Here is a 12367-nt window from a genome sequence, read left to right as displayed (position 1 = left end):
GGCCAGATTTGTGTGTCATGTTACATGGGACATATTCCTCAACTGCATGACTGTATCAGTGGCTACTGAATTATCTGTCAGTTGTTCACCAGTTAGCATATTTATTTGTATTTTCTCAACAGATGTTAAGGTACAACTGTGTTTTTCTCAATGGTATCTAAAAACCATAGTACTCAATTCCAACAGTTGTGAAGATGTCTCTTAATTGTGTGAAGAATTGGTGTCGTCATCATTTCAGCTGATTTTCTTCTGTACAAGATCTGACTTGACTGCTTCACCTCATTGGACTCATCAGCCAGTCTCAACTCTGCCCCTAAACACAACTAGCTCTTTCAAAGTACTGTTCTTCGTGGCGTATAGTTATCTAATGAAGACACCTCATTCAAACAAAATCTGCCTTTGGAAAATTTAATATATTTTAAATTATTTTAAAAGAAATGCAACATCTTATCCTTGGCTTTCTTACTAGGTGCTTTGTGGAGGCCTGTGTACCATGATAAAACGTGTTGAAAAAGCAGAGGAGTCTCTCCTCTGCTGCCTTTGTTGCTGAAAGAAAAACATTTCAAGATGAGAGGCTTTCATCGAAGGAAAGAAAGTTAAAAGCTTTTGGCTTGCCGTTTCATTTTTTCCATTAAGGAAAAAAAAACCCACCTTTTAAAACTAGTGAGTACAACAAGACAGCTGGGAATGGACTGGGCAAAATTAAGTTTTGTGGTTATCTTGAAATATCGTGTACAGTGTAGCCTGAGAGGCTCTGGGCCACCTCCTTGAGCCCCTCACCCCACACCCCCAGCCATTAGCTTCAGACTTTGCTTTTGTCCTTTGGCAGCGAGGCCTATGTGTGTGATGCACATAACCTTCTCCCTTTTGATAATATAAGAATTGGACACCTTTATAAAGAACAGCCTCCAAAGAAAGTTGATTCTCTGATATCAGGGACGGAGGAGGCTTTTTCATATAAATGCAAGTGGAACAAGTCAGCGTCTGTGTAATTGGCTAAGGAAAGAGGAGTCACTTGTAACACAACAAGCAAGCTGCTTTATTTTTATTGTGCAGAACACTATCACACATGCAGCACAAATGCTCGCAGATAAACTGCATTACATTTAGATTAAAGATGAAGAGTCTCAATCCTTTCAGCACTTGCAGGTTTAGAGTCAGGCTTAGTCTTATGTGCCCTGGGTTAAACAAGCCAGTGTTGAATGGCCTCTGGCCCCAATAGCATCATTTAAAATGAATGTTTTCGCTACTGTCCACACCACAATTGGGAACCTGCTAGCAACTCCTCTACTTCAAAAGGAGAAATAAAAAGGCCAGTTTTAAAGTAAGAAAGAAAATTGAATCCACTTTATAAGAGTATAATAGTTTGGGCCAGAAATCCATTAACACCTATTTAAAGTAGCGCCACAGATTAGATTTACAAACTTAACTCTGAAGATGTTCTTTTTACCTTGAGTTGGAAGACACTTGGACTGTATTAGATTTGAAAGCCTGATATTCCAAATGGGGTAGCCCATTTCCTATCACCCAGGCAACTGAAGGGTAAAAGCCTTAAGGCTACAAAGGTTTTACTTTTTTCCCCCCCTTATAAAACACAAATGGGCAGTGCAGTGAGAGAGCTGTACCTTAAAACTGCTTTGTACATCCCTGCTCCAACCAGCCACAAACACGGTACTTGGGGTACATGTCTGCCCACCCATGCCTGGAACAATTTTCTGAAAGTGGGGGTGACTGTGTCCCCTGCTCTCCAGTCACTGCTGGGCCTGAGAATAGGCAGCAAGTGGTCCTCAGCATCTAGGCTTCTGTGACAATCAGGTCTCTGGTGACTTGAAAGGCGGCAATGAGGGAACTCAGCTGTATCTTCTCATTGGTGCCAACAGAAAGTCTGTACCTAAAAGAAATCAAACAAAAGGTAAGAAGAGAGAATATCACAACAGCTGCCTTTTGAAGAGAACAACAGCAGTCAGACTGAAAGTTGGCCAGAGAAGGATTGGAAAGAGGTGAGAGAAGTTCATTCTGGGCAGCAATCTCGTGCATGTCCCCTAATGTTTTTGTTGCCTCAAACACTCCTTTATAAATTTTATTCAAACTGGGGGCAGGGGGGAATATTAAATTAAAAAAAAAATTGTTCCCAGTAGCAGTGTTCTGAACTTAACTTTGTTCAAGCTCTATACAGATATGCAAAATTTATGTGATTAGGCATTATTTCTTCACCTGCAAAATGCATCGAGAGGAATTATAATTAAGAACCCCTTCCTCGTAATTCACTGGGAAGCTTGGCTGCCGTATCTGTGGTTCTGTGGTCAATAAAGCAAGACACTGGTATTTCATCTTGCCACCTTTCAAGTGCCCAGCCATTGAAAGCAAAATCATGCTACTCACCGTGTAGTGATAAGAAGTGACCTAATTGGTACGTGTGAAAGCCAACGATGGCAAATTAGTTGGCTTACGTGGACATCTACTTTGAACCTAGTGCTTTTGTCTACTTAAATGATAGCTGCCAGCTTCACTGGGGGCTAATAACTGTGTTTACTGAAGCAGGCAAAGTGGAAAATCGAGTTTATGTTTACTTTCCCTGTAATATGCTTTCGTATGCCAGAAGGCCTTAATAACAGCTGGATAGCTGGCCGTCCCCAAACGACCTAGATGTCTGAACTGAAGCAGGCTTCCCACATAACAAGAGCATGTCTGGAACCAAGGTGGACCAGGCCTCTGAGGTCGAAGGAGAGGCCTTTATCTCAAATGCGTAACCGAGTTGTACCTGTCTTTGTGTTTATCCACGTTCTTCACATAAGCAGCTCACACCCTTCCCTGTGCTTCGTTCAATAATTCAATTCCAGCAAAAACTAAACTCTACTGTATATGAATGATTTAGACAAAACAGTTGAAACCAAGCAAGGAGAAACAACTCACAATGGGGAAAAAGGAGGAAAAGAATTAAAACTGGGAAATAAATACTCACTCAATGTCTGCCATTTTGGTCAATAAATGTATTCGAACTGAAGATGGAAAGTCAACTGGGGGAAAAACAAAATCAAATGAGTGGGGTCTGTCATTACCTACTATATATATAAAAAAAATCACAGAAGTATGAGTTTCCACATCAGATACATAAGACTAACCTCTTGAGGCCACAGATCTCAAGATACCACACCTCTAGGAGGTAAAAATTGCATAGGTTTTCATAGTTTTTATTCATTTTAGTCTTCGGAGAGTAGTCGAAAAGAAAAATGAGCAGGTTCCAGAGTGATCATAAGATGGAAGAGCCATCCACACTGCCCTGTCAGCACTGGGCCGCTCTGTAAGTTACTGTGAAAGCGAAGTTCTCACTTGCTGTCCCAATTTTTTTTTTTTTTTTTTTGCGGTACACGGGCCTCTCACTGTTGTGGCCTCTCCCGTTGCGGAGCACAGTCTCCGGACGCGCAGGCTCAGCGGCCATGGCTCACGGGCCCAGCTGCTCCGTGGCACGTGAGATCTTCCCAGACTGGGGCACGAACCCGTGTCCCCTGTATCGGCAGGCGGACTCTCAACCACTGCGCCACCAGGGAAGCCCTGCTGTCCCAATTTTAAAAACAAACATAACCACTGTAAAGCAATTATACTCCAATAAAGATGTTAAAAAACAAAAAACATAAATAATTGATTTTTCAAAGTCGATTCATGCTCAGCATCCTCAAAGTGCAGAGCTGGGCCTGAGCCAACCATGTTCTCGGGCAGAATTTCACATGCCAGCCAGCCAGGGAGAGGCCTGGAAAGGCACTGGCAGAACAGTGTTCGTGGACCTAAGTGTCTGCAGGTGGCTGCTGGACAGGCAGAGCTTCTCCACAAGGCTGAAGAGCACGTCACTTAGAGCTCAAAGACACACTCGTGTCTGGTTCTCCCCCAAAAGGGCCAACTGGATTGGTCTGGGGTGATTCACATGTGCTCTCAAGGTAGAGGAGCAATTCTCTGTGCAGGACATACGACCAAGTGTGGACCTAAAGATGGTTTAGTTGAGGCTGCTTTGGTTTTGTGAAGCTAGATCTTCCTCCTCCTTTCTTTTTGGGGAAAATAGCCTTTTAGAAATACAAACTCCAACATACTGCTGTAAAATACAGACCCTTGGAGGAAATAAGTTAGCCTTTAGGAGTTTCTTTCCTGTTTTTCCCCAGCATTCTAGAAGTCAAAAGAGTATTTGGGGGGCTTCCTTGGTAGCGCAGTGATTAAGAATCCACCTGCCAATGTAGGGGACACAGGTTCGAGCCCTGGTCCGGGAAGATCCCACATGCTGTGAAGCAACTAAGCCCGTGCGCCACAACTACTGGGCCCGTGTGCTACAACTACATGCACCTAGAGCCCATGCTCTGCAACAAGAGAAGCCACCGCAATGAGAAGCCCGTGCACCGCAACGAAGAGTAGCCCCCACTGGCCACAACTAGAGAAAGCCCGCGCACAGCAATGAAGACCCAATGCAGCCAAGAATAAAATAAATAAAGTGAATTTACGAAAAAAAAAGTATTTTTGGAACAAGGTTTTAAAAGCAAGACACGGACACACAGATATTGGGTTGGCCAAAAAGTTTATTCGGTTAGTGAATACGTTCAATAAAGTTCTTTGCGAAAATTAAAAATGTGTCTTTTAGTTTTATTTAAACCCGAATGAACTTTTTGGCCAACCCAATAAAAAAAATAAATAGCAAAACAAAACTGAAAATGAGGGGCCAGGTTTACACCTCTTCATTCCTGTTTCTGTTTCCAAAACGAAGTGTCACGTTCCCTCTCCAGCCACCCTCAACCCCAATGCATGCCACCTTCTGCATAGCTTCTGAACTGGGGAAGAACCTAGGTTACCTCTGTGCACGAACAGGTGTATCTCTGTCAGGATGTCATGTAATGCCAACCCCTTTAGAGTTTTCAACTCCATGATATCTAGAGAGGAGCAGTTAAGGCAAAGGGAACAAATTCCTGAACAAACACTGCAGAGAATGACTTGAAAGTAGGGCTTTTCACGCCAACACAGCTGTTTCCTTCACTCTGAAGTTGCACGTGTTGGACCCCAGTTCTTATTTTTCTGTTTTCACCTCCATTAAGGGAGATGAAAGATATCTGTCTAGTAGAGAACAAAACCAAATGCATTGCCCAAAAGGCTTTCCATCACTACAGCTAGATTTTAATTTCATAGCAAAACAAGAGTAACACTAACTGCTTGAAAATGACTGCACCTTCCACCCAAGGTCTAAGTCCTTCCCTCCCATCTGAGAGTTAAGCTGCTTCAAGCCATACCCAGCTCAGGGCCCTTCAGGAACAACTTGGGGCATGAAAGACAAGTACCCATCCCCCCCACAGACATCTTGCTCCCATGACAAGCTGAAAGGTGTCCCGTGTAGCCGCTTGTCTTGCCAGTAGGGTGTAGGTGCTGCCTGCAGCCTGAGCTTGTGAGGCCACGTTCAGGCCTTGGGCACCTAATGCACTGACTGAAGGACAAGAGAAAGGATACTCCTGTAGGCCGTGGTGAAGTCTTGATTCAACATCCAGTCCAGAATGTTGGCGATGTCTGACTTGAGTGGGTGCCCTGTGCAGGTGTAGACGGTCTCCTCTGTCACCTTCCCAAAGGCCATGTTGGTGCTCTGGGCAGACAGGGGGAGAGTCACCACGGCTGCTGCAGCCACTGAGCTGCAGGAGGGTCAGGAGGAAACTGCGGAGGCAGCAATGCGGGTGGGCACGGGAGAGCTCGAGCCCTGTACTTTTTACACTGCTAAGAGCTGGCCGCATCAGAGGAGGCCACTGCCTGTCGGCTATGTTACTTTGCAGAGTCCTTCCCTATCTTTCCCTTATTTGCAACAAATTATTCTTTCAATTAATCAAAACACAAAGGTGGGCGTACATCTATGATATACTAGGAGATGTCTTACCAGTTCCAGATTTCTGAATTAACACATCGGTCATGCTCTTGCTTATGCCTTTCTTGAAAAAGTATTCTGAAGCGCCAACTCGAGATGTGCTAGGAGCGGTGCCCTACCTGCAAGATGTTCAGAGCCCTTCGCATGTCTCCACTGGAAAGAGTTACGAGCGCTTTCATCCCGTCTTCACTTATGTCAACTCTGCAAGGAAACAGGCAGGAGGGATATAGAGGCCCTGAGAGCACAAATGCTCCCCGAGGGGACAAGATGGACTGTGAAGATCAAGGCTTTGAAACAATGAAAGAGAAAAAAGGGAAGGACGGAGTCAACAATACTCTCCTGATTTACAGGCTCCAGAACTTGCTCTGGCTGCTGGGGACGTGGGCCTCACGTGAGTAGTCACAGCCCAGTCCAAGTCTAGCAAGACCATCATTTGGGGCCAAGCATTGCTGTGTTGAGCAGGTAGCTTTGAATTCTGTTCTCTGGAGAGGAGAGGGTGCTGGCGAGATCTGCGCTCGCAGAGCCCAAGCACCTGTCGAATCAGCAGCAGCTCGGGCTGGCTACTTGATTGGCATCTGATCACGCAGAATGTGATGTCTCAGGACCTTCCCTGCTAGTTGAGAAAGGCTACAGGCTTCTTAACAGGAGGGACCTGGCAGTGTGCAGTTTCCAAAGACAAAGAGTAGGAGGAAAGTGGGACCGCTTCTAGGGGAGGATGATGGACTCCAGTAAGGAACCAAATGACCTTTATGAAGAATGTCTGTGAGCTACCAGGGCGGCCGACAATGAGGTTTACCCTGTGCCAGGCTCTCCCGAGTTGTTTACAAACGTTATCGCCTTCAGACGTACCAGTAGCTGCCTTACATGACACCCAGTCCCCAAGGCCCCGCTTTCCCTGCTTTTCAACATACTTACTGCTCTTCTTCTGCGACATGTTCCAGGCGGGGAACCATGAGTTCAGGGGTCAGGGGACCGAATCGGAACCTTGTACACCGGGACTGCAAGGCGGGGATGATCTTTGACAGATAGTTACAGATGAGGCAAAATCTGGTATTTTCAGTAAATTTCTCAATCACTGGCAAGGGAAAAGAGAACCACCTCACGTCCATCCTGATTCTTCAAGGGACCCAGAAACCCTGAACTTTCCTACGGTCACGTGAAGCGGGGAATCAAGAATGCAAACAAGTGGGAAAGCTACTGCAGCGAGAGAGGGTGAGCCTGGAGACCAACCACTCTCTCCCCAGAGCTGACGCACACGTCACGTCCACGGGACTGGACAAAATGCTTCCTTTTTCATGACTGGCTGTGATCCCGGCACTCTTGCCGTTCCATTCCACTAAGATATGAAATCCAGTACGCCTGCCCTTTTGCATAAAATCCTATTTGGCAAACGGATGACGTGCCACCTTCTACTGGGCGGGGGAGGGGGGTGGCTTTTTGCAGACTTTCCAGTGGACCTTGTCTTGACCCTTAGAGCATTCGAGAAAGCATTAACCCGAATTCAGAGATGCCTATGACACCAGTTTCAACCTGTAGGTACCAACGTTCTCACGCTGGGATCTGCCCAGACTGACTCTACAGAATAAGATGCTGAAGAAAGGTGGCCAAAGCCTCTAGGACCAGAAGATATTCTGTCCTCCTCCTCCACTTCTTAAACATGGGCTGCAATCCACCCCTCCCCAGAATTCCTAAAGATCATCTTCTCTCCTAGCTGTCTACCGCAGAATCTTAATGAGACAGATTAAGAATGTCCTTGCAAAGAAATTAACTGCACCTTTAAGACCAACAAATCACAGTATACTCTCCTTTCCTGGCCCAATCATTCTCCTGGCAAGTAGGGAAGTCATGTCGGCTTTCTGAGTGCAACTAAATTTCCAGTGTTATTTTCCTGGCTATATTGTATCTAACGGTACCAACAGCAGAAAGACCTATCTAGCAGTTTAGAAATGAAAGACTTCCCATTCCCTCCCATCAAACAGTACAAATTCCCAACCCTGAAATTGAACCCAGCGGAAAAGTAGGATGAAACACCAGTGTCTGGTCATACCTAAAAGTCCCCAAAAGGCTAATGTCTTTACGCTATTAAAAGGGGTAACCACCGGTACAGAGATTTTTATCTAGGTCATCAGGTGGGATACACAGTGAAAGGTATATAGAGATTTCGCTGGGCCAGAAGATGAATGAAAATTGAAAAGAAGCCACGTCCTATCTCATGTCCAAAGTTGCTAACTCTCCTTCCAAAGCATTCCTCAGCCATACACACCGTACACGGCTGTGCTCCTTACCTCTCCGCAAGGCGTTCTGGGCGTCCTGAGTCATGGCATCAGCTTCATCCAAGATCACTAGTTTAAAGCCTTTCCTAGGAAAACAATTGGTACCACCTAAAAAGCCTTCTTCAATCTCCCTTTGACTTCCAGGCCCAAACCTACACCTTCACATTTGTGCCATCAGGCCCTGGCTCATGAAGTTCGTTTCTCCTAGAACTCTGACCAAAGCAGGCATCTGTGGGCAAAGCGCATGGAGGTCTGATTTCTGTATTTGTGTTAGATTATGTCCTCTGGCACCTTCATCTTTCTTCCACCCAGTAGCCTCTTATTCTATTCTAGTGCTGCTTTTTCCTCTTTTTCTTTTTTTACCACCATCCTAGTTATCCACCCTGATCTCAATTCATTTTTGTTTAAATTCAAACTAGCTCCTCCAGTCTTATGATGTAATGAAATTAATGCTTCCCCAGAGAACTTGCTAATATAGATTTAGATAATATTTTGTTTTAATATTTGCATTTTAATGTCTTACCACCATTCCTGTACTTTATCTCTCTTTCATGACTGCTTTTGACAAAGCCTTTTTCTTTTCCCCTTACTTTTACAAACTAGCAAAGGAGAGGATTTAAGAAATTAAACTCTATCACCTCACTGATCAAAATCTTTAGGGAGAGAAATTATGCAAAGAATTCTTACTTAAATATTGTCCTTGTGCTAGCAAAGCTCAGGATTGGTCCCCGAACGATATCTATTCCTCGGTCATCTGAAGCATTCAGCTAAATGTGAAAGAGAGAAGCCAAAATAAATAGAAAACATGTTGGTGTGCTAGCTGTGAATTAATGTGCCTTTTCATCAATCCTGCTCAGCAAGCTAGGTCTCTAGTTCTAAGGACAGATAAGAGATAATCATTAAAAATAAGATGACAATTATATTTAAAACTTACAACTCACTAGATCATTCCATTATACTCTGAAAGGCCAATCAACGTGTGTGTTTCCTCCCCCTTCTGAGGACAAAATCACTGACGTGCTCCGGGGGATAATTAACTGGTCTGCTCACTGCGAACAGCGCCTCTGGCACGAGCAGAATGATGCTAATTTTAGCTACCACAACCCAGAGCAACCCAGAAGTTACCAAGTCTTTAATACAATGAAGTAAGAACACTGGTGGCAGCAAGGTTCTATAATACAAAAGCAAGTTAAACAGTTTTTTTCTTACAATAGACAATATTTACAATTTCGTAAGCTAAGTTTATCGCTCGAGTCCTAGTAGTAAACAGATGGCATACTCAAATTCAGTAATTTGAAGAGAATTAAATGAAGAGATACTTTAAAAGGTGCCGGTAAGGTGTGGGGAAACCACAAGGGCTATGCAAATACCTCAAGGCCTACTGGGGCCCATTATCACCCCCAAGTCTTAAGGGGTTGGTGGGGGAGTGGCACTGGTGGGGTGTGTGTGTGGGGGAAAGGCTGCGTGCTGTGCCCTGCGGGTGGGGAAGCTGTTGGCCTGTCGTGACCCCCAGGGCAGGACCAGGCATCCTTCTCCCTTCCCCAACCCCTTCCAGGCCCCTGCTGGCCAAACCCAACCAGGAGCCAGAGGGCAAGAGAGCTCGCAGCCTTCCGGGGCGGGGCAAGAAGAGCATGGAGCAACATGCAGAAGGGATCTGGGGGCACATGGGAGACAGCCATCAACCGAGCAACCGCTGAGGATTTGGGTAAAAGTTGGCAACAGCAAAGAAAGACACCTAGTCCTACCACTGCCCTTTAGCTTGTACCAGTCCAGGCAAAAATGTCAATTATAGAAAAAAAGTGAATTAAAACATCTTATGTCTCCTTCTTTCCCAACCACCAGCAGGGCAACTAACTTGTAAAGTAAAACAAAACTAGCAGACCTAAAAGTAAGAGGCTGGAGTCGTTCGAGAGTAACAATAAACCTCCCATTTACCTCCAAGACCATGGAGCCAAATTCCTTATCTTTGTACAGCTGTTTAGCACAGGCCAGGATGGTGGATGTCTTTCCCGTCCCTGGAGGACCATAGAGAAGGAGGTGCGGCAGGCGGTCCTCACTGATAAACTTCTGAACTGAAGGTCAGGGGGAGAAAGAGAGAGGCCATCAGTCTCTGAGAGTTGCCTCATTCACTGCAGGCCCGAGTTGGGCTGAAGGTACTTCAACCATATGTTCAAATCTGGGTCAGATGCAGGAATGAAAAATCTGAAGGACTCAGCTCTTAAAGTCACATCCCATAAAGCTCAATCAGATCCTTCAAAATTATTACTCAGTAGAGACAACATTCCTAAGAAGTGTATTCAGGTCCTTCGACTAGGATACCAGCCGCTGACACATGGATACATACTGGTACTCAAGATGTCCTGATGAGAAATGAGATCATCCAGTGTCTGTGGCCGGTATTTTTCAACCCTGAAATACAATTTAGCATTGATTACAACATATATAAAGGCAAGAACATTTTGTTATGTGCAAAAGAATCCTTTCATATCCTAACTAAAACAGAAAGAGATACAAAACCCTTTAACAGTGGTTCTCAACCGGGGCCATTTTGTCCTCCAGTGAACTCTTGATAATATCTGGAGACATGTTCCACTGTCAAAGCTGAGTGGGGGGTACTACTGGCATCTAGCGGATAGGCACCAGGGATGCTGTTAAACATGCGGCCATGCACAGGACAACCCCCATGCCCTCCCGCGACACCCCACATATCTGGCCCCAAATATCAATAGTGCTAAAAAACTGCTCTCATTTCATCTTTCCAGCTGTCTGCCTATAATCTCAACCTGGATGGGCACCTAAGTTAATCCAAAATTGAACTCATATCCAAATATAAATTAACAGATGAATGGATAAATAAATGGTGGTATAGCCACACAAGGGAACGTTATTTGGCAATAAAAGGAAATCAGTTACTGATATAAGAAGCCAGTAACGGGACATCCCTGGTGGTTCAGTGGGTAAGACTCTGCACTCCCAATGCAGGGGGCCCAGGTTCGATCCCTGGCTGGGGGATTAGATCCCGCGTGCCTGCTGTAACTAAGAGTTCGAATGCCGCAATGAAAGATCCCACATGCCGCAACGAAGATCCTGTGTGCCACAACTAAGACCCGGTGCAGCCAAAATAAATAAATAAAAATTTCTTTTAAAAAAAGAAGCAGCCAGTCACAAAAGGCCACGTATCATATGACTCCATTTATATGAAATATCCAGAATAAGCAAATTCATAAGAAACAGAAAGTAGATTAGTGGTTGCCACGGGCTGAGGAAGGGGGGAATGGGGAGTTGCCAATGGGTACGGGGTTTCCATTTGGGATGATGAAAAATTTTGGAACTAGATAGTGGGATGGTTACATAACATTCTGAATGTACTTAATGCCACTGAATTGTACATTTTAAAATGGTTACAACTGTGAATTGTATGTTATGTATTTTTATTACGATAACAATAAACTGAAAAGAAACAACTTGGAGTTTTCCGAAATCAAGTCAAATCCATTCACTCTTTAAACCATCACTAAGACACAGTTGTGTGAGTAGGATGGTTAAGAGTGCAAGCTCTGAATCTGGACCAGCTGGGTTCAAATACAAACTTATTTTCCAACTCTGGACCTCTGGCAAGTCATTTAACCTTTTGGTAAAACTGGAATAACAGTACCTTCTTCCTAGTGTCTGTAAATTTCCAACATCTAATAGGGTGCCTGCTAATCTAATAGAAAGTCACTTAAATAAAAGTTAACTAGGGAGCGTTGTCATCATCATCATCATATTATTCTAGTTTAGAATCTGACCAATAATCGTACCGAGAGAAGAGAATATTTTGGCAAGAGAGAAGAATATTTTGCCACGGAGGTCAAGGTAGTGTCAGAAGACACGAGATCGAACCCCTGTGCCGATCGAACCCTGGGGCGGCGGGGCGAGGACGGGGTGGGGACCTGCCACTTGCCCACTCCGGCCACCACCTCCCCGCGCGGCCGACCCCCTTCCCCGCGGCTGCTGGGCCTCCTCCTACCAGGGCAGGTTCCTGATCTTGCCCCCTTCAGGCTGCTGCTGCTGCTGCTTGTGCGCTGAGGTCTCCATGACAGGGTGACGGAGGTCGCTGGGTCCGGTGGGTTTGTCGCCTCCCCCAGCTGCCTGCTCCGCGACCAGTCAAGACGTGACCCCGAGACCCACGTACTTACAGTTCGCGCGCAAACGCACCTCTCGCGATGTTTAGCTG

General features: G+C 45.2%; 1 protein-coding gene across 1 annotated transcript; it reads right to left on the bottom strand.

Annotated features, from left to right (window-relative positions):
- Positions 1-115: 115 nt before the first annotated feature.
- Positions 116-12329, bottom strand: RFC5 (replication factor C subunit 5). Its single transcript, XM_079943166.1, has 11 exons — positions 12161-12329; positions 10496-10560; positions 10087-10223; positions 8839-8918; positions 8164-8237; positions 6794-6953; positions 5998-6079; positions 5476-5605; positions 4830-4907; positions 2963-3017; positions 116-1891 (listed from the first exon to the last, which is right to left on the bottom strand). The coding sequence occupies exons 1-11, from the start codon at positions 12226-12228 to the stop codon at positions 1795-1797; spliced, it is 1026 nt and encodes a 341-aa protein (XP_079799292.1). The 5' UTR covers positions 12229-12329; the 3' UTR covers positions 116-1794.
- Positions 12330-12367: the final 38 nt, after the last annotated feature.

Source organism: Stenella coeruleoalba (genome assembly GCF_951394435.1).
Source record: "Stenella coeruleoalba genome assembly, chromosome: 14".
Classification (NCBI taxonomy): Eukaryota; Metazoa; Chordata; class Mammalia; order Artiodactyla; family Delphinidae; genus Stenella; species Stenella coeruleoalba.
Note: the sequence above shows the minus strand (reverse complement) of the source record. Positions and strands in the feature narration are given on the sequence as shown.